The sequence below is a fragment of the Sorex araneus genome, chromosome X (assembly GCF_027595985.1).
Source record: "Sorex araneus isolate mSorAra2 chromosome X, mSorAra2.pri, whole genome shotgun sequence".
Classification (NCBI taxonomy): Eukaryota; Metazoa; Chordata; class Mammalia; order Eulipotyphla; family Soricidae; genus Sorex; species Sorex araneus.
Window position 1 is genome coordinate 139,493,710 of NC_073313.1, and position 25,259 is coordinate 139,518,968.

General features: G+C 39.1%; 1 protein-coding gene across 1 annotated transcript in view; it reads left to right on the top strand.

Annotated features, from left to right (window-relative positions):
* Nucleotides 1-25,259, top strand: part of HDAC8 (histone deacetylase 8) — a 388,207-nt gene that overhangs the window by 95,152 nt on the left and 267,796 nt on the right. The window contains exons 5-7 of the mRNA XM_055122721.1: nucleotides 5-117; nucleotides 23,461-23,538; nucleotides 24,297-24,405. Of these exons, the coding sequence (XP_054978696.1) occupies nucleotides 5-117; nucleotides 23,461-23,538; nucleotides 24,297-24,405 (300 nt within the window). The remainder of the gene's footprint in view (nucleotides 1-4; nucleotides 118-23,460; nucleotides 23,539-24,296; nucleotides 24,406-25,259) is intronic.

The window sequence follows — 25,259 nt, forward strand, 5'->3', positions numbered from 1 at the left end:
GCAGAGATGAAGCATCTGGTTTTTGTTATCTCAATGATGCTGTCCTGGGAATATTGCGACTGAGAAGGAAATTTGACCGTATTCTCTATGTGGATTTGGATCTACACCACGGAGATGGTAAGCCCTTCACTTTAAAATATGCTTTTCAACTATAAGAGCAGGTTTTATTTTTTAATCAGTAGATCTGTTTCTAGGCAACTGATAAAAGGAGAAATACCATTTACAGTTTTTCTAATGAAGCTAGAGTCGTCTTTACAGATAAAAATTTTATTGACCACAAACCCTTTCCACCCCTTTCGTCTCCCCCACCATATTTTGCACACAGTGTAAGAATGATTTTATTGTGATTTGTTAGTTTCTTTCTTTCGATTATTTTTATTTCACACATGAGAGAAACCATTCAGCAGTTATATTTCACATTTTCACTTACTCTGTTTAGCACAATTACCTGAAGTTCCATTTATGTTGTTGAAAAAAGTACAGTTTCATCTTTTTCCCCCAGTAAGGTAAAATGGTTTTTCCCAGCCAGATTGTATTTTCTATTGATGTGTCATTGACTTATGATAATATGGAATTTCACCTTTTTAGCTTCATACCTATATCTTAATGGATTTTTCACCACATCTACCATTGAAGTTTCCACACCATCACACCACCAAAAAAGGCCCCGCTATTCATCCTTTCTCCACCATAGTTTTCTATCTTGTTTTCTATCTAGAAATTGGTTTTATTGTTTCTTACCAGTTCATCTGCTTTAGCAATTCATATTCCACTTATGAATGAAACTGTCCAGTAATTATATTTTGTTTACTTATTTCACTTAGTGTAATTGCCTCAAGACCCACCCATGCTGGGTCTGGGAATATGACTCACACAACTGAGCACAGACTTTGCATGTGGGAGCTCCTGGTTGAATACCTAGCACCATGATCCCAGAAGAACTCCTTGGAGTTACCCCTAAACACTGCACCAGGGAAAGCCTCCTGAGTACCACCAGGTGTTGCCCCAAGACAAAAACAGTAAATCATTCATGTTGTCCTAAAATCATAGAAAGTTTTCTTCTTTTCAATGGAAGAATAATACTCCATGCAGTATAAAGCCAATAGTTCTTTGATCCAATCATCTCTGTATAGAGACTTAGGTAGAGCCCATGATTTGCTATTACTAATAATGCTGCTGTGACATAGAGGTGTTTTTTTGTTTTCGGATATTTTGTTTGTTTGTTTGGTGGCTACACCCAGAGTTCAGGACTGGCAGAGATCCTGTCATCAAATGAGTAGCCAGGGATCAAACCCAGGTTAGCTGCTTACAAGGAAAGTGCCGTACCTGTTGTACCCATTGTACTGTCTCTCTGAACCCTTTCTTTCCTTTTTATTTCTGTATACTTTTACTGACTCATTGGTTTGTAATTTTATGGAATTTCAAGTGTTCTTGTTGGTATATAATCATCACATGACACTTCCTGTCAAATTTTTAGTGCCATACCACCACACCAACTTCTTCTCCTCAGTAATCACACAAACCCTCCCTTCCCTCTGGCAGTTACCATCATTTTTTGTTGAATCTAGAATATAGCTTCCCAATAAACTGTCTCTTGCCAGTTTATTCTCTTCAGTAATTACTATTTCACATATGAGTGAAACCTCCCATCATGGTCATTCACTTCCTTACTCATTACATAGCATGTCACCTCAAGAGCCAATCATTTTGTCCCAAATTGCACAATTTCATCTTTTTTAAATGAAAGGCTAGGATTGTTTTGAGTGTGTGTGTATATATATATAAAACACAAACTTTTATCCAGGCATCTGGCATTGGCATGTAGGATGATTCTGTGTTTTATCTATTTTTATTGTGCTGCTATGAACATATACATGCAAATATCACTTCAAATTTGTGTTCTCATAGCCTAAAAGTGAAATTGCTGAATAATATGGAATTCTCACTTCTATTTTAAAAGGAATATCCATATTGTTTTCAATAGAGGCTACATCAATTTATATTCCCACCAGCAGTATGCCAGGATTGTTTTTTCCTTGCCAACAATTATTGTTTCCTATCATTACTAAATAGATTCTCGTGAGTATGAGGTGATACCTCATTATAGTTTTTATTTGTATTTCCCTAATAAGTAATGCTGAACACATTTTCGTGTGCCTTTGGACCCATCTGCATGTTTTCTTTTAGAAGCATCTTCTAGAACTTTTGTCCATTTTTTTGTTGAGGTGCTTGAATTTTTTTGTACAGTTGTGTTCTTTATATATATTTTTATATTGTCAGAGGCAGGGTGTGAAAAATACCCTCTCCCAGTTATCAGGTTTTCTTTTTGGTCTTGTGGTAGTTCATTTTGCTTTGTGAGAAGCTTTTTATCTATATTGGCCCATTTGTCTAGTTTACTTTCCCTTCCTAGTGGAGTTGAGTCTCCAAACAGATCTCTAATGTTGAAGTCCTGGAGTGTATCACTTACATTTTCTTCTATATGTTTTATTGATTTAGTTCTGATATCTGTATCTTTAAACCATTTGAATTTATATTTGTGTACAACTAATAGTGATTTTGCATGTGGCTTTTTAGTTTCTCAGCACCATTTTTTTAAAAAATATGCTTTACCTTCTCCATTGTATAAACTTGATTCTTTTATTAAAAATTATACACATATATGTGTGCATTTATTTCTGGGCACTTTCCCATTACATTGGTCTGCTTGTTTATGTTCCAATACTATACTATTTTAAAATTACTATTTTTTAATATATTTTGAATTCATGGTTATGATGCCTCCATTTTTTCTCTCAAAGTTGCTTTGATTACTTAGGATCCTTTGTGGTTCCATACAAAATTTAGAACTATTTTTCTATTTCCTTGAAAAATGTCATTGGGTGTTTTATCGGGATTGTATTAAATATGTTGATTACTCTAGCTAAGATGACCATCCTAATAATGCTTATTCTTCTATTCCATGAGCAGATGTCTTTCCATTTCCTGTTTCTTCTATGTCTCATAATAATGTTGTATAATTTTCAATCTATAAGTCTCTTGCCTCCTTTCTTAGATTTATACCAAGATATCTTTTTAGATGCTGTTATAAATAGAAATTGTAGTACTGTTGCCCCATTGTTCATCGATTTGCTTGAGCAGGCACCAGTAATGTCTCATTGTGAGACTTGTTACTGTTTTTGACATAACGAATATGCCACGGGTAGCTTGCCAGGCTCTGCCATGCGGGCAGGATACTCTTGGTAGCTGGCTAGGCTCTCCAAGAGGGACAGAGGAATCGAACCTGGGTGCAAGGCAAACGCCCTACCTGCTTTTTCATAATTTCCCTTTCCTCTGTTTTCATATAGAAATGCAACATACTTTTGCATGTTAATTTTGTATGCATATTATTAAACTTATTCTAATAATTTATGATGTATTTTAGGTTTTTGATGTTAGTATCATGTCATTTATAAATAGTTTGAGTTATTTTCAAGTTAAGATGACTTTTACAGCTTTATTTGCTTTACTTCTCTGTTGAGGACTTCCAAAATTAATTTGAGGAGTAGTGGTCAGAGTGGACATCCTTGTCAAGTTCTAGATCTTAGGAGGAAAATTTTCCATTTTTCACCCTTGAGTATGATGTTAGTCATGGGTTTGTCTATATGTCTTTTACTGTTATGAGACTTGTCTTCTCTATCCTCATTAAGGGTTTATTTTTTTCAAAAAAAAGAGTTTATTTTTTTCACATATGGTTGTTAAAAATTGTCAAATTATTTTTTTCTTTTGATCTGATCATGTGATTTTTATCTTTTGTTGATGCAACATATTACATTTGCATATGTTGATATGTCCTTGCATCCCTGAAGTAAATCCAACTTGGTCTTGATAAATGATCCTCACAATGTGATTCAGTTTGCTAAGACTTTTCCAATGCTTCTTTGCATCTATATTTATCAGAGATGCTGATCTACAGTTTTAATGCTGTTCTTCTCTGCTTTGGGAATAAGAATAATATTGACCTCATAAAATATGTGTTAAACTGTTTTGTCCTCTGCAACATTTTGGAAAAGTTGGGCAACATGGATATGTTACACTTAGAGTCTTTCGCAGATTCACTAGTGAAGCCATCTTTGTCCTGGTCTTTTGTTCTTACTGTTTTGACATACTTGATCAAAGTGTTTCTTCTTGGTTCAGTCTTAAAAGGTTGTATAAGTCTAAAATTGTGTCACTTTTTTCTGGGCAGTCTAATGTGTTTGCATATCATGTCCATGTATTCTCTTTTGATCTTTTGTATTTTTGCAGTATCATTTGTCGCTTCACCTCTTTCATTTTTTTATCAGTGTTTATTTCTTTTTTCCCTTGGTAAGTCTGGCAAACAGTTTCTTTACTTTCTTAATTACATAACAAGCAATGGGATCACAGGAGCCTCACACATACCTGGCAAGTACTCAACAGTTGAGCCACAACACCAGCTCTAGCAAGACTGTAATCAATTTTATTGATCCTTTCAAAGGGCCACTCCATATTTTATGGATTTTTAAAATCACCTCTTTTATTTCTATTTCATTTATTTTCACTCCAATTTTTATCAATTCCTTCTGTTTATTTTTGTTTTCTTTTATTCCTTCTTTTTAGTTCCTCCAGGTATAACTTGAGATGTTACTGGTTTTTGTGAGCTGCCATGTAGGGAATGTTCCTATTTTTTATACATTATTTTCCCCAAAATTTTATTTTTATTAAAACTCCATTAGTTACAAAGTTATTCATAGTTGTGTTTGAATGTCCCTCTTAATATTGCTTTTTCTGCATCCTATAGAAGCAGATAGATCATGTCTTTTTAAATTGTTATTATTCTTTGTTTTGTGTTGTTATATCACAAACTGTCATATATTTCCAGTTCTTTTTGATTATTCTTAAGTCAACTTTTAAATTTTTCTTTAATTTTTTCATTGAGCCCAGTGTTAGCAGCATGTTGTTTAGCATGTTTAAATTTTTTCCTGTTTTCTTTCTGTTATTGATTTTTATAATCGAAAAGGCACTTGATCTATCAGTCTTATCATTTTTATTATTTTTTATTAGTAGTATATTATCTGTCTTTGAGAATTTTTCCTTTATCTTGAAGAGAATATGTGTTCACTTCTTTTTTTCAAATCAAGCAGTCATTCTTTACATGATTGCCAGGCTTGTATATAAATCATACAAACTTTAAGTATGATTTAATGAAAAATGGTACATATTCGCAACTAGATAGTTTTATTATCTTGCTTCCTGCCAGCAACATTTAGAGAGCCAAACACCCTTCTCTTAGTTTTTATTCTCTCTTTTCAGTCTAGTATTCCTTTGTTTCAGGTAGAAATGTATGTATATGACAATTAAGTCCCATTGATCAATTATTTCATGGAAGGTAATTCTTTATTTCAAATGTAGGAGTACTGCTATTTATTCAGCCACTGATTAAGCTGATTGATTTGGGCATGATCTCCACATTACTTTTCTTTTAATTACTTTATTTTTTAATTAGTGTATCACCGTGAGGGTACAGTTACAGATTTATACATTTTCATGCTCATGTTTCCCTCATACAATGTTCGAGAACCCATCCCTCCACCAGTGCCCATTCTCCACCACCAATAAACCCAGCATCCCTCCCACCCTCACAATCCCATCTCCCCCCACTCCACCCTGCCTCTGTGGCAGGGTTTTCCCTTTTGTTCTCTCTCTCCAACTGGGTATTGTGGTTTGCAATAGGGGTGTTGAGTGGCCATTGTGTTCAGTCTCTAGTCTACTTTCAGCACGCATCACCCTTCCCCCACGTGGCCTCCAACCACATTTTACTTGGTGTTCCCTTCTCTATCTGAGCTGCCTTTTCCCCAGAATGTGAGGCCAGCTTCTTCCAAGCCATGGAGTCAACCTCCTGGTACTTATTTCTACTATTCTTGGGTGTTAGTCTCCTACTCTGTTATTTTATGTTCCACAGATGAGTGCAATCTTTCTATGTCTGTCTCTCTCTTTCTGACTCATTTCACTTAGCATGATACTTTCCATGTTGAACCACTTATATGCATAGTTCATGACTTCAGTTTTTCTAACAGCTGCATAGTATTCCATTGTATAGATGTACCAAATTTCTTCAACCAGTCATCTGTTCTAGGGCACTCGGGTTTTTTCCAGATTCTAGCTATTGTAAACAGTGCTGTGATGAACATATAAGTGCAGATGTCATTTCGACTATTCTTTTTTGCTTCTCTGGGATTTATTCCCAGTAGTGGTATTGCTGGGTCAAATGGGAGCTCAATTTCTAATTTTTTGAGAATCGTCCATATTGTTTTCCAAAAGGGCTGAACCAGTCGGCATTCCCACCAGCAGTGTAGAAGGGTCCCTTTCTCCCCACATCCTCTCCAACAGCGGTTGCTTTTGTTCTTTTGGAACCACATTACGTTTTAAAAAAATTTTTTAATTGAATATTTGTGAGATAGGCAATTACAAAGCTATTCATAACTGGGTTTCAGTAATACAATGATCCAGCACCCATCCCTTCACCGGTGTACATTTCCCACCACCAATGTCCCCCATTTCCCCACCACCACCCCAAACACCCCAGTCCCTACACCTAGCCTCCCTCTATGGGAGGTACTTTCCTTCTTTCTCTCTCCCCTTTTCCTTTTGTGTATTATGGTTTCCGATACAGGTGCTAAGAGGTCATGGTGTTTGTTGAAGGCATTCGGTATTTTTATGGGTATAGTAAGGCTGGAGTAGCTTTTCAATTGGGTGGCAGTTTGGGGGTGTGGATGTGAATGCCGAGGCTTCCAGAAGTACAGGGTGCTGCGGGAGAGGTAGCCCATCCCAACCCTGAAAAAACCTGGAGATTTCAGTCACAGAACCTGCATTCCAGAATTTTCAACAGATTATATCTTGGTGAGTTCCATCTTGAGACGGTGGAGTCAGGCCAAGGATATGGTATTGATTTTGAATTGTGGAAGTAAGCAGCTGCTGGTGGCTCTGCTTGGGTGGGCCACAGGCTAACCTGCCCCCCTCCAATTTACCCCATTCTGTTCAGCCATGCGCGGGTCTGAGATTAACTGCGGCCTTGATATCTTTTGAGATTTATCTATGGGTCTCTGAAATAAGATCAATAAAACAGCTTGTATAGGTGAGCCAGAGGTGGTTTGTGGGTATGGCTCCCACATACCTAACTTTTGGCCATTTAATTTTTTGGTAAACTTGTTCCTAAGTTGTTGGGGTCCAGCCAAAAGCAGAGTGGCAATTTGTGGGTACCAGGAAACTTGAAGGCACCATCAGGCTGCTGATGCCCTCACCCCGCAGGTGCAGGTTGGCCTTCTGGAGGCACCATACCCCCTGGTAATTGTTTATAATTTTTGTTTGAATCTGTGCACTGATATAAGCATTGTACTGAGATCTGCTATTACTGTGTTGTCAACATTTTTCATCAAGTCTAATAATAACTTTGCAATATATATATATACATGTGTTTCTCACATGAATATTAATGATAGTTAACCTTCTTGATGGATGATTATTTTGACTCTCTTTGTGTTTTATCACAATCTTTGGTTGAAAATGTCTCTAAATAGAATATGAGAATATAATACTTCTTATACTCTGCATTGTCTTGAAATATGTCTTGAAATATGACTTTACTCTAAATCTACGTTGTCATTTCATCTGGTATAGTCTTCCTTTATGCATGATATAGATAGATCATGTTATTTTTTATTGAATCACTGTGAGAATAGTTACAAAACTTTTCAGTTTATGTCTCGGTCATACAATGATCAAACACCCATCCCTTCACCAGTGCACATTTTCTACCACCAAGAACCCCAGTATACCCCCATCTCACACCTCCCCCTGCTACTTGCCAGATGATTTCCACTTTACTCTCTCTCCACTTTGATCACATTCAATATTTCGACAAAAGACCCCACCATTATTATTTGGAATTTTCCCCAACAATCAAACCTGCCGAAAAACCATCATTAGATAATTTGTTTTCTTTTTTTAAATTTTTTTTATTGTTCAAGTGAGTCACTGTGAGAACAGTTACAGGGCTTTTAGGATCGAGTCTCAGTCATACTATGCTCAAACACCCATCCCTTCACCAGTGCACATGTTCCACCACCAATAACCCCAGCATACCCCCCTCCCACTCCTCCTCTGCCTGTGTGGCAGATGATTTTCACTTTACTCTTTTCTTACTTTGATTACGTTTAGTTTTTAACAGGAAACTCACTATCATTATTTGGAGTTTTTTCAAAACAGTCAGACCTGTTCGAATGGCGTCATTAGATTATATGTTTTTTATTGCTGGTAACAAAGTCATATGATGTTGCATGGTCACGAAAGTGGCTGCCCAGATTTGGAATTCTGGTATTAAGTCCAGAGGTACTTCTGCCAACAGCTGCAGCATTCCGAGATTGGTTTCTGTGGCACTGAGATCATGGCTGTTCAGGAGAGAAGGAGCTATACATGGGTGACCGCTCGGGGTCTCATTTGGGCAGGAAGCAAGGCCAGTTCTGCCTCCCACATCGCAAGATTCCCCATGCATCCCTTCCCATCACTGCAAACTCCTACCTCTCGGTCCAATTGGTGCTGAACGTTGGCGGTCGCCATGCTGTCCAGGGGGAAAAGGCCAAGGGACAGAGACTCTTCCCCTCCCAGAGCTGCACGGGGCTGTAGCCTAGTTCAGAGTCCAGGAGTATAACTGCCAGCAGCCACTGCATTCTGAGATTGATTCCTGTGCCTCTGGGATTATAGACGCTCAGGGGTGGTGGAGCCATTCCTGAGTATATTTTTTGTATATTAGGAAAGGTTGCTTACGCGGCTGCGCGGTTTGGAGATGTTCCAGTCCCACATACCGGAGCTGTGTTAGTAGAAGCTCAGTGTCGCTGGGGCTCCATCTGGAGAAGGCGTGCTGGCTGTACCTTCTCCGTCTGGCACCCCAGTGTTGCTGGCCCGGTCTGGGGTCCAGAGCAATCTCCAGCCTGCGGTGCTGCCGGAGCGGCACCAATTCTTCAGTGCTGGTTATGACAAGATGGCGCCAAGGGCGGGTTAAGGGCATGACTTCCGGTGGCCAGGGTGAATCAGGAACTAGGCTGGCGCCACCCTGTTCCCGTTCCCCCCCCCCCCCGCGTTTTGGAGATGTCCAGTCCCGCATATCAGAGCCATGTTAATAGAAGCTCAGTGTCGCTGGGGCTCCAGATAATTTGTTTTCTATTGCTGGTTATGAAGAGCATATGATTTGGATTTCTGATATTTTAGTAATAAGTTTGGAGGGATTTCTGACAAAAGCTGCTGGGTTCTGAGATTGGTTTGTGTACCTCTGGGGTCATGGCTGTTCAGGAGCCGGAGGTGTAGTTCGTGGGCAGCAACTCCGGGCCTCATCAGGGCGGGGAAAAGGAAGATCATGTTATTTTATATATTTTATATGAAACTCAAATTTTTATAAATGTTATTTATATTTTGTATGAAAATTCTGTGATTTTAATTGTTAACTTTATACTTGAAATCTTTAGGGTGATTATATATGTGAAATTAGTTTTATTATTCAATCTTTCACTTTCTGATTTTTTAATATTTCTGGTCTATCTTTTTCTGTGAGTTTATATCTGTCTTTTATTTTCATTTATATTACTTGCGTGATGATTCTGTTTGCTTCTTTATGGTGTGGGAGGCCACAACTGGCTTTGTGCAGGGCTTACTCTTGGGTCTACACTCAGGGTTATCCTGGAGTAACTCAGGGGACTATGCAAGTTGCCGGGAATTGAATCTGAGTTGGCCATGTGTAAAGCAAATACCATACCCACAGTACTATTGCTCTGGCCTCACAGCTTCTTTACTTTTTAATTGTCTTCATTCCATATTTTGTTTACCTGTATATTATAGATTGAATCACTCTTTATCTTTGATCCCTTTTTGTTTTTTTTTTCTGAGGAGTACAATGACTACATCCAGTGTGTTGTGGGCGTCCATGCAGTATTAAAGATTGAACTGAAGGCCTTAAGCATACTAGATTTGTGCTCTACCACTTGAGCTATCTCCCTGTACCTTCTAAGTTAGTATGGTGTGGTGGTGTTGACTGATCATGATTCAAATATATCAATTCCTCCTTTACTTACTGTATTAATGTTTATGGCCTTGTTTTCTTCTTTTCATGTAGAATTCATTTCAACACTTCTTACAGGGTACATCTGATAACAGTAAAGTCCAAAAGCTTTTATTTATTTGGAAAAGCTTTTCTCTCTTCATCCTATTTGAATGAACTTTTTACAGCATAGAGTATTCTGAATGTTAGGGTTTTTTTTTAGAGAACAATGTGAGTATTCTCTCAACTTCCTGAACATCTATGGTCAGTTCTTTCCTTAGGTTTAGGACATTCTCAGCTATTATTTCCTGGATCATAGTCTTTGTGCCTTTCTCTTTTCACTGTCTAGAATGCTCATTATCTTAAACATTTTCTATTTGAGTTCATTATTTTGCATAGATTTTTTTCATTTTTCCTAAATCTTTTTATTTCCCCTTTTTGACTTGAGGTTATTCCCATGGTTTTTTGTTTTGTTTTGTTTGTTGTGGTTTGGAGAACACATCCAGCAGTGCTCAGAGCTTAATCTTGGCTTACCCAAGGCTTATTCCTGGACCATATGTGGTGCCAAGCTTCTAACCCGGGTCAGCTGAGTACAAGGCAAGTACTATTTCTCCAGTCCACAAAGGTTATTCCATCTTGTTTTGTATTATCTTTCCTTTGCAAGATTGCATAGTTTTTTACAAAGGGCTAAAATATTTAGTTTTTTTCTAAGACTTAAAAGACTTTATTGAAAGAATATATGTCACCTTTTGTTGTACTTTTTATGTAACATTGAGCTTTGGTGATATTAATAGCCTGATTCTGTTTTGTTGTTGTTGCTTTTCGGACCCATTATTGTTACTGTTTTTGGCATATCGAATATGCCACGGGTAGTTTGACAGGCTCTACCGTATAGGCGGGATAACCTCGGTAGCTTGGCGGGCTTTCCGAGAGGGATGAAGGCTTTCGGGGCAGCCTCTAATCACCCTTACAGGTGCTCCCAGTCTACCGAATGTAAGCTTTTGGTTGACTGGCATTTGTAACGGAAAGAACATCTCCAAATGCAGTGGTTAGTGTACCTGGGTCGAGAACTCTACATGATGAAAGTCTTCACACAGAACTGTGCAGAAAGAAGAGAGTGGCGTGGAACGCCTTCAAGAGCATTGAAGAAGTTGTTAAGAGGACGAAGAACCTCCAACTCCGGGCACATCTTTTCGACTCCACTGTTCTTCCGGCAGTAACATACGCCTCAGAGACCTGGGCCCTATGAAAACAGGATGAGAACGCTATTCAGGTCTCCTAAAGAGGAATTGAAAGAGCTATGCTTGGATTATCACGTTTCATTCAAGTGAGAGAAGGAATCTGGAGTTCCAACCTCCTTCAACAATCAAGGATCAGGAACGTTGCCTCGTTTGCCAAGGTGTCGAAAATCAGATGGGCCAGACACATAATGCAATTTGGAGATGACCACTTGACTGGAGCTGTTACCGACTGGATTCCACAGGACGTCAAAAGAATGCCTGGCCACTCACCTATGAGATGGTTGGACTTCTTCATCAAGACCCTGAGCAAACGGTTTGATGCTCTTCATGTTCCTGGAATGAACAGACACCATTGGACTACACTAGCACGTGACAGGGATGAATGGAAACATTACTGGCACCTGCTTAAGCAAATCGATAAGCAACGGGATTACAGGTGATACAGGTGCTTTTTTGACCACATCTAGTGGCATTCAGGGCTTATATCTGGCTCTGTGCTCAGGGATCACTCCTGTCCATGCTAGGGATACCATAAGCTGTGCTGGGGGGTTGAACCTGGATCAGCTGCATAAAAAGCAAGTGCTTTACCTGCTGTACTATCTCTCCAGCCCCATACAGTCAAATTCGTTAAATAAATACTATGTTTAACATAGTTTAACATTCCCATTGATATTGGAACATTTAGTAAATTAGCTACTTAAGAAAATTTCTGGGGGTGGGTGAGTGATACTACAGGGAATAGGGCACTTGTCTTGCATACAGCTCACCTGGGTTTGATCTTTGGCACCACATATGGCCTGCTTAGCTTCAAGATTAGTGATTCCTGAGCACAGAGCCAAAAGCAAGCCCTAAACACTGCTAAGTGTAACCACAAAACAACAATAACAACAAAAGAATATTTCATGGGGACAGAGATAAGTACAGTGATTACGGTGCATGCCTTGTGTGCAGCTGACCCTGGTTTTATTGCTAGCACCACGATACCTCAAGCATTGCTTTGGGTGTAGCCCTGGAGACTCCAGGTAACCCAGGTAGTCCCTAACACCACAGAGCCTGAGCAACATCTCAATCTTCACTGTGAACTAACTGCATGGTTGGCTAAGAAGGGCTGTGAGGGACCTCAGGGCCTCCTGAGCATCTGAGAACCACTTGGGAGCCTAAAATCAGTAAAAAAAAATAAATGAATATTTCTTCCTCTTCCTCCACATCAAATATTGCAGCTCTGCCATAAAATTTAAAAAAAGAAGTCAAGAGACTATGGGAGAAACTTTTCAACTTCTGGATACACCCAGTAAACATGGTACAATATGGTGTGTCAGGAAAATAGCCCCTTAAAGCACAGTCAGTAACAAAATAAATATCTCGTGCAATTTGCAGAAGTTTATCTGGAGAATACCTGGTAATTCCATGCATCTGTATCTTGGTGGATGGTGTTGATAAAATTGGGAATGTGAGACAGCCTCTGGACAGGTGCTACTGTGGCTGGTGAAAGAAAATTCAAAGAAACAGATGAGAGAATGAGAATAGAGTTCAACCAATCTACTACTCTGAGAACCATGTCTACTGAATATATCCTTGAACATGCAAAACACAGAGTTGCTTACAAAACTTGATTCTAAAGGAAAAACAGACCATGAAAATTGTGTAGTTTGTAAATCCCAAGTATTTGCTTCCTTGTCACTTGTTATGCTAATGCTTAGGCTATAGCAGTAGTTCTCCAACTTGAATGTATGTTAGTATGACATGGAGAAGTTTGCATTGTTGTTGCTGTTGAGCCACACCTGGCAGCTGTGGCTGACTCCTAGGTCTATGCTCAGGGACCACTCTTGAAAGTGCTTGAGGGAACCACATGTGCTGCCAATGATTGGACTGGGGTCAGCCTACATGCAAGGCAAGTGCCTTAACCCTTGTTGTCTCTCCACACCAAGAGAAGTCTCTTTTGAATTGTAGATTCTTGAGGCAGATCCACTAGATAGTCATAATTAGTAGGTCTGGTTGAAAACCTGGTAATCTACAATTTGGTCACACTCAAGTTTTTCTACTAGTTACACTTTGCAATACAGTGGTTTTCAAGATGAAATTCACATTCTTCATTCTGTCTTTTAAGATCTTCCTCAAAGAGTTCTCACTGCTCTCTCCAGTTGTTCCTAAGTACTTATTATCCAGTCTTTTCTTCTCAGTGGTCCCCAGACATGGCTTTTGTCTGTTCTCACCTCTTTGGTGTTACATCACCTTTGTCTTTCTTAATTTTGCTTTCTTCTGCTTTGCAAATACAAGTTGTACCTATTATTAGCTCATGTTGAAATTAGCAAATAGGTACTACCGTTCCAGCCCAAGTGCTCTCTCTCCGCTCCAGTCCTGTATGTTTTTATGTGATTCATTTGATATTTAATTATATATGATGTTATATTTGTCTTTTCCCATACTTTCCACTCCTCCAAAATAAAAAACAAGTTAATATTTTCATGTCCTATATGATGGCTTAAGTAAACCGAACTATAGACACAATAGTTTTTGAGTGAAATATTTGTTGAATGAATTGTTGTGAAATTTAAACTATTAGTAACAGAGTTTAAGAGTAGAATCAACTCTATTAAACCATGTTAGAATGAAATTAGACTGTCACCTGAAACCATTCTTTCCATTTGCAATGTTATTTCTACACCATTTACAGTTTCCTGTTCTAGCAAACTTTTATGGTGTGTTTCATTTCAATTTATTTCCCCTTCTTCAGCACCTCCCTTCCAGTGACCCATGCCCCACCTCCTTTCTCTTACATGTTTGGCTTATTTTAAATCTCCCATGATTCTATAACATAACCAACATCCTGTCATGACTTCACTAGCACTCCTACCCCATCCACACCTTTCTTCCTCTACCTAATTGCTCTCCTCTTTCACAATCAAGCCCAGTACATTCCCACATATGGCTATGTCCTTTTTCTCACTATGGTTTTCTAATAGTACCTAATGAAATTTCCCATAAGAAAAAAAATTAAATGGCCACTAAGTGTATCAAGTGGTAAGTGCTCAACACAATAAAAATTAGAACAAGAGTATTCTCTTTTGTCCAAGATTAAAAAGATTAAAATACCTAGTGATGGAGTATGAGAAAATGGGAATACTCATATATAACTGAGTAAAGTGTAAATTGGAATTTCCTTTTTAGATAGATAAGTAAACAGGATTTTCATGAGTTATTTTTGCCTGTACTTCAGTTTCTAGGCTAAAATTCTATTTTTGTTTATTTTGAATTGCTTTATTTTGTTTCGTTGAGGCTTTATGCCTGAAACCTTTAACTGGTTTTAACTGTCTCCCTAGAACAAAGCATATGGCTTGGGAAATTCAAACATAGCTCTGATAAACAACTAGCATTATTATACTTAAGGTCCCAAATGGCCTCTAATGAAGACCAAAAAGTATTATGTGAAAACTGAGACAATTTCTTTGACATCTGATAGAGGATAGTGTATGAATTTGCTAACAGTTCTTTGATTTTATAAATTAATTATTGGAATATGCTATGACTACTTGTGATTCTGAGAGGAAAGTCATCAAGGTCAGCAGTTTGTTTATCTGGATAATTAATGGTTTGTGTGGGTTACTTTAAATCCCATCTTCTATCTTCCAGAACTCCACTGGTTTTGTGACTCATTTTACATGAAAATAGACCTCCTCTAAAAATGTTTCCGCTCACCTGTCTCTAGTTTTAACACTTTATTTAAAAAACACTATGAAATGTCAAGGCCAGGCTATATTCAGCCTTACATTTTGACCCAGAAATATGTACTATAACTTAGGATATACTAGACTTTAGGTAAACTCATCTATAACCAAGTCTGTCTAAAACAGAGGCATTTTATAATTAGGTCTTCACTAGTTATAGTGAAGACCTTCACTTCACTAATCCATAAAATTGGTATTGATCATATTTTTTTAAATTGTTCACACATGGTAACATAGGACTCCAGACCACAAGGCTGTCAGGATCTTTCTTGCAAGTTTGACATCTTAAATTAAACTCAAGACCTCACACTTGCCTGGGAATTTTCTAAGTCATTGAACCATCTATGTGGCCCTTTCTTACAGGACATTCCCTAACAGCAGGGCTGTCTGGAGTTCCACAGTGCTGGTGGGCAACACTGGCATTTGGACTTATGGCCTTATACTTACCAAGCAAGCGCCTCAAGAAATGAACCATCTTCTGGGCACATTATACTTTCTTGGAAATAATCCTAATAATTTAGCTAATGCTACAGAAATAAAACAAAACATCTAAGACATTATTGGTTTATTCAGTCCATTGATGATGCCTCCATTATGAAGCTCTAGTCCTTCCAACCCTTAACCATTGTTAAGATTGTCAAAGTGAGCTTACATTCATCACATTAATACAACAAAATATCTTGGAATTTATTTGGAGCTACAAAATACCTAGAAGTGCAAATTACTACCAATGGGAAGACATGAAGAGGTTTCTTACTCCCTAACTTCAAACTATACTACAAAGCAATAGTAATGAAAACACCATGGCACTAAAATAAAAACAGAAAAATAGATCAATGGAACATAATTGTGTAAATAAACCCATGCATGTATAGACAACTGAATTATGATGAAGAAGATATAGGTTCCGTAAATTATTTTAGGAATAGTTAGTATTAACATACAAAAGAATGAAATTAACATGCAAAAGAATTAAAATTATTTAACTTAAAAATTAAATCTAAAAATAAATTTCTAGAAGTTAGAAATTTAGTTCCTAAAATAATACCTAAAAATACCTTCAAGCCTTGGATATAAGATCTGACTTTAAAGCTTAAACACACAGAATAAAATATAGATAACCTGCCCTTTGTCATCAGTGTAAAAGATTTGTTTTGGAACCCAGTTCTGCTGGCAAGGGAAACAAAGCAAGAATAAACAAATGAGACCAAAATATTTCTTCAGAAGGAAGAAAACTTTTACTAGAATAAAAAGACATTGCACTGGATAGGAGAAAATATTTGCAAATCGAATGTCCATCAAGGAATGTATGTCTAAAGTAAAACATACATACAAAGTACTCATAAAACTCAATAATGAGCAGGAGATCTGAATAAACACTTCTCTGGTGAAGATATATAGATGGCCCTTATGCATATGAAAATATGTCTATCTTATTTTCAGGGAGATTCAAATCAAAACAAAGATATTTCCTCACAAATGTGAGAATAGGTATTATTCTAGAGATAAGAAATCACAGGTTTTTGAGAGTATGTGGAGAGAAAGAAAACTCATACAATGTTTGTGTACTGTAAATTAATACAGCCATTATAGCAAGCAGGCTAAATTTGATCAACAATTAAAACTGAAATTTCATATGGCCCAAAGGAAAAGCACAGTGGATCAGGATGCCTGGCTTGAAAGCATATGATCTTGACATCAAGTCCCCGGTGTCACATGTGTCAATCACATTCCTGACAGACTTGCTGTCTGCAGTCTCTGGTGTCACTATGGTTTCTGGCCTCCAAACAACCAGGTTTGTTTAAGCACCACAAAGCATGTGATTCCCAGCAAGTACCACAACTGAAAACAAAGATGTGCTAAGGACTTACAACCCCCTGGTTAGTACATATGTGAGCAGTAACACAATCCCTAGTGGGAAATAGTAATTGTGTATCTCAAGCGAGAGAAATCACTGCTGTACCAAACCTGGTAAGCCCGGACTCCCAGCCAGGTTAATGGAGTCTTCTTGGGATGGGGTAGGCCGAATGCCTGCCCTATTGGAGGGCCCAGTGCTCTACCCAGGCACATCTGCTTCCACTCATATTTATTTTTATTTATTTATTTTTTATTTTAAATTTTTATTAAATCACCATGTGGAAAGTTACAAAGTTCTCAGGTTTATATGTCAGTTATACAATATTCAAACACCCATCCCTTCACCAGTGCCCATATTCCACCACCAGAAGCCCCAGTATACCCCCCGCCCCCACCCCCTACCCCCTTATGTATAACTAATGAATTTCACTTCATTTTTTCTTTACCTTGATTACATTCCATAATTCAACAAAAAAACTCACTATAGTTGACATAACTCTCTCTCTCTCTTTTTTTTTCTTTTTCCTTTTCCCCTTTTTTTTTTCTTTTTCCCCCTCATCCCCCTTCCTGCGCCTCATAGTATGGTGTACTCCACGCCGCGTCGGCCAGCGTGGGGCTTTTGCTTAGTTCAGTCCAGAGGTGGCTGCTACATTGAAAACCTTCAATATTTCAACAAAAACTTACTGTTATTATTTGGAGTTTCCCCCCGCCAAGTCAGACCTGTTCAAATGGAACCGTTTCACATTGCTGACAATTATAAATGTTAAGTCGCGCGGACGCAGCAGTGTCCGCACGGTTTTGGATTTCTGTATAAAGTCCAGGGAAAATTCTGCCAGAAATTACATAGCCCAGCTCACAGTCCCAGTGCATTGCTGTAAGAAGTCTCTGAATTCAAAGTCTTTAGGCGCAGAGGGTCCGATTCGCGCTCAGCGGCTCTGGATTTATCTGGGCCGAGGGCGTGCCGGTTACGCCCCCTTCCCCTGAGTTCCTGGGAGCCCCAAAAGTAAAATCCGAATACCTGTGGGTTTGGAGTCACAGAAGATGGCGCCTGCCACATGGGTGCCGCCAGCCCGCCACTTTCCGTGCAGGAAGACAGGGTGGGGAGGAAAAAAAATCCACCCCCGGCAGCACAGAGTTGTAGCCCAGTTTGGTGTCCCAGTGCATCGCTATCGGATGCTGCGCTGGATGCCCGAATGTGTTACATCTTTGGAATCAAAGTCTTTAGGCGCAGAGGGTCCGATTCGCGCTCAGCGGCTCCGGATTTATCTGGGCTCCACTCACATTTAAATGCCAAACCCCTGGGATATGGTGCCACCAGCTTGTCACCCTGTACCTGTGGGGCGAGTGCATCAGCAGCCTGATGGTGCCTTCAGACTTCCAGATACCCCAAAATTGCTGCTGTGCGTTTGGATAGACCCCAACAACTTGGGGCCAAGTTTACCAAGAAATTAAACAGCCAGAAGTTAGGTATGTGGGAGCCACATCCACAAACCACCTCTGGCTTAGCTATATAAGCTCATTTATTGACCTTATTTCAGTGACCCATAAATCTCAAAAGAGATCAAAAGACGCAGTTAGGGCCGGTGGCATGGTTGGTAAGTGGGAACCCGTGACTGAGATCTCCAAGCCCACTTGGATTGGGCCTGGGCCTCCCCCACCCAGTTCCCCAGTTTTCCAGTAGCTTGGTAGTCACACCCACAAACTGACCCTGTGCCATGTAATCTCATCAATGGCCAACACCTAGAGACTATAAACTAAAGCTCCAGAAAGAGAGGCTGCAGAATGTCCTGACCCCGTGCCAAGCTGTCTTCACAGGGGCACCTCAGAGGGGCATGGGTTAAGTTTCCCTCCCCACCCCAAGCAGAACTCCAGCAGCTGAAAACCTCCAGAACCCAACCGCCTTCATGCTCAAGGCCACTCTCCACACGCTTGGACGAGCCTCACCCAAGAGGGGACAAGCCTCACCCAATAGGGGACGAGCCTCACCCAAGAGCAAACCAGCAGGAAAACCCAGATATGCAGGAACCCTTGACTGAGATCTCTAAGCCCGCTTGTATCGGAACTGGGCCCCCTCCCACCAGGTATCTAGTTTTCCAGTAGCTTGGCAGTCTTACCCACAAACTGCCCCCGGCACCATGTAATCTCATTAACGGCCAAGACCCAGAGTCTATAAACTAAAGCTTCTGGAAGAGAACGACACAGAATTTACTGGACATTATATTCTATCCATTACAAGCAATACAAAGGAAGTAGTCTAGCATTGCCTTTTCGGCAGATTTGAGTGGTGGTGGGACTGGTGTCAAAATATTGAATGTAACCAACGTAGAGAGAGAGTATGGGGGAAATTGTCTGCCACACAGGCAGGGGAGGGTTGGAAATGGGGCACGGGGGAATACTGAGGATTTTGGTGGTGGAAAATGTGCACTGGTAAAGGGATGGGTATTTGATGATTGTATGACCGAAGATCAAACATGAAAGCTTTGTAACTGTATCTCACGGTGAATCAATAAAAGGGGGGAGGCATAGCCCTACAACCCATCTCAGAGAGAATCCACCATGCACTGAATCTGGTAAACCCAAGACACCATGGTGCTGAGTCTTCCTAGTGATGCAGCTGCTGGAGTGCACGGCCACATATGTCCCTGTACACCATCTCCAAAGTTCACAATAGTGACAGCCAAGTAGAAACAGAGAAAATTAAAACAATAGCACAGAGGCCTCAACTAGCACCTAATAGCCCAGAAAATCCTCAGACAGTAATCTTAGTAACACCATTATGATATTATATGTTGTAACGAATCACGAATCACGAAATCCCCGTTAATCGTCGATTTCTCGAGCCAGCTCAGTAAACTCTCCATTCATCCTTTCCCTGAGATCTTAGAAGTCTCTCTCAGCTCGGCCCTCTCAACAATGTCACACTGGAGGCTCTTTCAGGGTCAGGGGAATGAGATCCAGCTTGTTACTGCATTTAGTGTTTGAATACACCATGGGAAGCTTGCAAGGCTGTCCCATGTGGGCAGGAAACTCTCAGAAGCTTGCCCGTTTCTCCTAGAGGGAGAAGTAAGTAGGCTACAAGACATCACAGTTGTGCTCTTCTGGGAGCTCGCTTTTAAGTCTCTGGATGTTGGCTGTTGATGGGATTACACATACCTGGGTTCCTCTGCCAGTACCTTCATGCCTGAGGCCCGTCCAAAAGTGTGGAGAGGGGCCTCGAGCATGGCTGTAGCTAGGTTCCTGTGGTCTTTGGCCGCCGGGAGCTCTGCTCAGGGTGGGGAGGGAAGCTGTTATATGTTGTATATGTTATATGTATAAGCTGTTATATGTTGTAACAAGCAATATAAATTATTTTGTGCCTGCTAAGGGGGCAGGCTGGAGTGGGTGGGTAACTTTGGACTTTGGAGTGAAGGCCTCATTGGTGGTGGGATTGGTGTTGGTATGAGATTGATATTCATTATCTGAAATGACAGTTATGAACAACTTTGTAAATCATGGTGTTAAATATAGTTTCAAATGAGAAAAATTTTAAATAAAAAAATAAAAAGGAAATTGTGCACCTTGAGAAAGGAACCCTCATCCTACTATTAGTAATGTCATCTGGTTCAGCCTCTATGGATGGAAATCTGTCCAAATTATAAGAATAGAACTCCAGAACCCAGTGGAATATACCAGTGATGAAACTTCTTGGTCTCTATTCCCAAAATACAAAAGTATTCATTGGAAAGGATATTCACACATATCTTTTTCACAGCACTTAGTATAATAGCCAAGATGTGGAAATAACCCAAATGCCCAACTATGGATGAATAGATCAAGAAGTTATGTCATATGCCCACAATGGAATACTATGCAGCTCCAAGAAAGAACAAAATCATGCAGTTTTCTGCGACGTGGATGAAACTAGAGGATCATATTGAAGTCAGAAGAAATGAAGTAGATACAGAATGATCTGTCTAATGTGTAGGACTTAAAGATAACATAAGTACTATAACGTTGTTTTACTGATCCACAAAACTGAGTTGGGGAGGGCAGTTGGAAAGGGATGTGAAATGCGGACCTGGTGGGCTGGAGCAATAGCACAGCAGGTAGGGCATTTGCCTTGCACATGGACAACCCAGGTTTGATTCCTAGCATCCCATATGGTCCCCTGAGCACCACCAGGAGTAATTCCTGAGTGTGCAGCCAGGAGTAACCCCTGTGCATCACTGGGTGTGACCCAAAAAGCAAAAAAAAAAAACAAACAAAAAATAAGAAATGTGGACCTGGAAGCAAATGGGTACACTTAGTGATGGATGTGGTGTTGCAATCATATACACAGGAAACCATCATTAACAATATTCTAAATCACTATACCTCAATTAATAAATAAAATACAGCTAAATAGAAGAAAAGATTTTTTGCAGCAGGTGCTTTCAGGCTTTCTTTTATTCTGTCTTCCTATCCCCTTTATGTTTGTCTCTTTTCTCTGTCTTTCTCCTCCATCACTCCTCCCTCTTTCTAACTCTTCCTTCGTTCATCCTTTTATTCTCTATTCCTACTTCCCCACTGTTCCTTCCCTTTGTTCTTATTTTTAAAGGGAAGCAAATAAAATATTAGTGGTTTTAAGCAAATAAATTCTTGGGGGAAAATGTTAAATACAAAAAAAAAATAAATTGTGCACCTAAACTGAACTGTGTACTCCAGAGACGATATGTGTACACACTAGAACTAACGGAGTGAAAATCTATCTAATCACTGAAATTAACCTAATGTACAACCTTTAGCAAGCACTGCAGCTAAAAATGTGTGTAAGACCCTAGGTTATTGCAACATCATTGAAGAGAAGAGGTAATGGTTACTCAGATTCTGTATGATCTAGTTCTTGTAAGTTACCTCCTACATGCAGTAGCACCAATTCACAGAGAGATGTGCCTTCCCATTTTTATTGCAACATTATATTTTGTTTTTGTTTTTATGTCTCTACTTTAAATTTTTAATTTTTTTAATTTTTATTAGAGAATCACTGTGATGTACACTTGCAAACTTATGAACTTTTGTGTTTGCATTTCACTCATACAGTGATCGTTTACCCATCCCTCCAACAATGCCCATTCACCTACACCAGTGATCCCAGTATCCCTCTCACCACCCACACCCAATCCCCCACCACCCCACCCTGCCTCTGAGGCAGGGCATTCCCTTTTGTTCTCTCTCCTTTTGGGTGTTGTAGTTTGCAATAGAGGTATTGAATGGCCTTCATGTTCAGTCTATAGTCTACTTTTAGTTCACATCTTCCAACCCGAATGTGTCCTCCCAACTAGAAGAAGTATGAGTTCCTATTGTATAACAAATGGATAAAAATAGACATTGTATATATACACAATGGAGTACTATTCAGCTTCGGAAAAGATGAAATCCTCCCATTTACAACAGTATGGGTGGAGCTAGAGGGTATTATATTTCATGGAATTAGCTAGAAGGAGAAGACCACCATATTATTTCACTTATATGCCATGTATAAAGGAAACAAACAGATGCTCTAAAGACAAAACAAATTTTTTGGACAGTTTACAGGTGCAGGAAAGCAAGAGGGAGAACTTACACATTTGGATACAGGGAAATACATGTTGAGTTTCAGTGATGCACATCTGAAATTTATGCAGTGCTATAATGCAGTTTTACTTCAATATTTTAAAAATGTATTCACTTTTATTTTTATTGAATCACTGTGATATACACAGTTACAAACTTGTTCATGATTGCATTGCAGTCATACAGTGTTCCATACCTGCCCCTTCACCAGTGTACATTTCCCACCACCAATGTCCCCCGTTTCTCTCCTGCCCCCCCCAATCTGCTCTATGGGAGACACTTTTCTTCTCTCTCCTACCTACTCACATTATGGTTTGCAATACAGATACTGAAAGGTTATCATGTTTGTCCCTTTGCCTGCTTTCAGCGCTGAGTTCTTGTCCAGGATGATCATTTCACAGTATCATTGTCATAGTGGTCCCTTCTCTATCCTAACTGCCCTTCCCATTACCACCACTTGCGGCAACTGCCATCAAGGGGGCCAGAGCAATAGTACAGCAGATAGGACACTTCATTGCATGTGGCTGACCCAGGTTTGATTGCCGGCATCATATGGTCATCCGAACATCACTAGGACTGATCTCACAGCAATGCCACATGTGGGCCCAAACCGAAACCAAAAAAAAAACTATCAGAATTAAATATAGGAATAACAAATATCCAACTTTTAATTTTCAGTAATATATAGTCGGTGTTTTAAAAAAGTTTGGACATCCCATTGCTTATGAAAGGGGAGCCGAAAATAATTTTACATAAATTTTAAAAAGGAACACCAACATTTAAGACTAAAGTTCTACTTATTTCTATAATTACAAAGATCAAATATCAGAGGAATATGCTGCCTTATTCCTTGCTTAACATTGTTATCTTTATTATTTCTACTTTCTCTTCTCTTTATCACAGCTGCTGTCTACAGTTTCCATTGTTGGAAACTGGGGTAGCATTATCACATAAACTGATTGTTCTGCTGTTTTTTCTGTGATAGGTGTAGAAGATGCTTTCAGTTTCACCTCCAAAGTTATGACGGTGTCCCTGCACAAATTCTCCCCAGGATTTTTTCCAGGCAAGTGAATTTTGTGTTCTTGGGCTGGGGCAATAGTGTCATGGGTAGGACACTTGCTTTGCATGCAGCTGACTCAGGTTTGATTTCAAGAATTCCATATGGTCCCACAAGCACCGCCAGGAGTGATTCCTGAGCACAGTTCCAGAAATAACAACTGAGCATCACTGGGTACACTTACCTCATGAAAGAATCCCCCAAAGTGATTTGTGTGTTCAGAATTACGTTTGAAGAATAAACACCAGAGTCTTAAAAATACTTATATTTTAATATTGTTGGTTTTATATTTGAATTTCTTTTTGGTACTCCACTTGATGCAAAATTTTAACACAGTTATTATAGGTGAGCATGATCAGAAACATGTAGTGCTATTTCTTTTTGTAGGTGATTTTTATGGGCTATCAATAGATAGCTCATTTGCAATTAATATATTATATTAACATCCTGATAATTGCAATGATGTGTTAATATTATATCAGTCTGAGACCCTTGAAAAATCAAGCAAAGTATTTAGTTTCTTTTATTTCATACAGCAAACTTGGCAATAAATGTTTTCTATTTTCTGCTGGCTTTCCTGCTTCCCCAACTTTGATTATATCAGTTAATTTTCTGTATTATTTTTCTTAATTTGATATCTTAAAAGCCGTCACTAACTCATTGTTCTCTTAATCAACCTTTTGGTCTTTTGACTACCTGTCGGATTCCATCAGGTTTTCTAGTACTCATGTTTTAAAATCATTCACAGTGCTCTTCTCTTACAGGAACAGGTGATGTGTCTGATGTTGGCCTAGGAAAAGGACGATACTACAGTGTAAATGTGCCGATTCAGGATGGCATACGGGATGAAAAATATTACCACATATGTGAAAGGTATGGAAGTACCACAAGCCAATAACAAGTGGATTGTATTTCTAAAGGAGGAACTTACCTCCGTTCCCATGAAATTCTTTTTTTTTTATTTTTATTAGTGAATCACCATGAGTTACAGTTACAAACTTATGAACTTTCATGTTTGCATTTCAGTCATACAGTGATCATTTACCCATCCCTCCACCAGTGCCCATTCTCCTCCACCAATGTTCCAAGTATCCCTCCCACAATCCCCACCCCATCCCCCAATACCCCACCTTGCCTCCTATGAAATTCTTGATTTTAATTAAGAAACAGTTTGTAAAGAAAACCTCTGTCTACCCATATTGCTTTTACACTGTTCGTAATGCATATTTAGTCAGGTAAGTGGCCACTGTATAGGAGAGCCAAGTACCAGAGCCACACTTTTAGTGTGATCTTACTTGCTACCCATATAATCAAAGCCATCACAAGAGCAGAGATTCTGCTATCCAGGAAATCCCTTTACTTCTACTTTCTTTCTTTTTTTTTACTTCTACTTTCTTAACCAAAATCTCCATGTATATAATATTATTGACCTGATTTGATCTGTTACAGCTCACCAATTATGGAGAGCTGCTTCCATACAATCGTGAATATTAAGATGTACATTATTATGAGTTCTTGATTTCTGTCCATCATGTTAAATTGGTGTAATAAATTTGTTCTTTCCATGCTATGCTAAACATGCAATTATAGTCACTTATAGGCAGTTTGCTAGTGTGTATCACTGCAGCAGAGAAGCCCTACAGAATTGGGGGTGATAGGACAGAGATTAAACTTGTATATGTAAAAATTGAGATTGATCAGGTAAAATTCACTGCTGGCATTGGCAG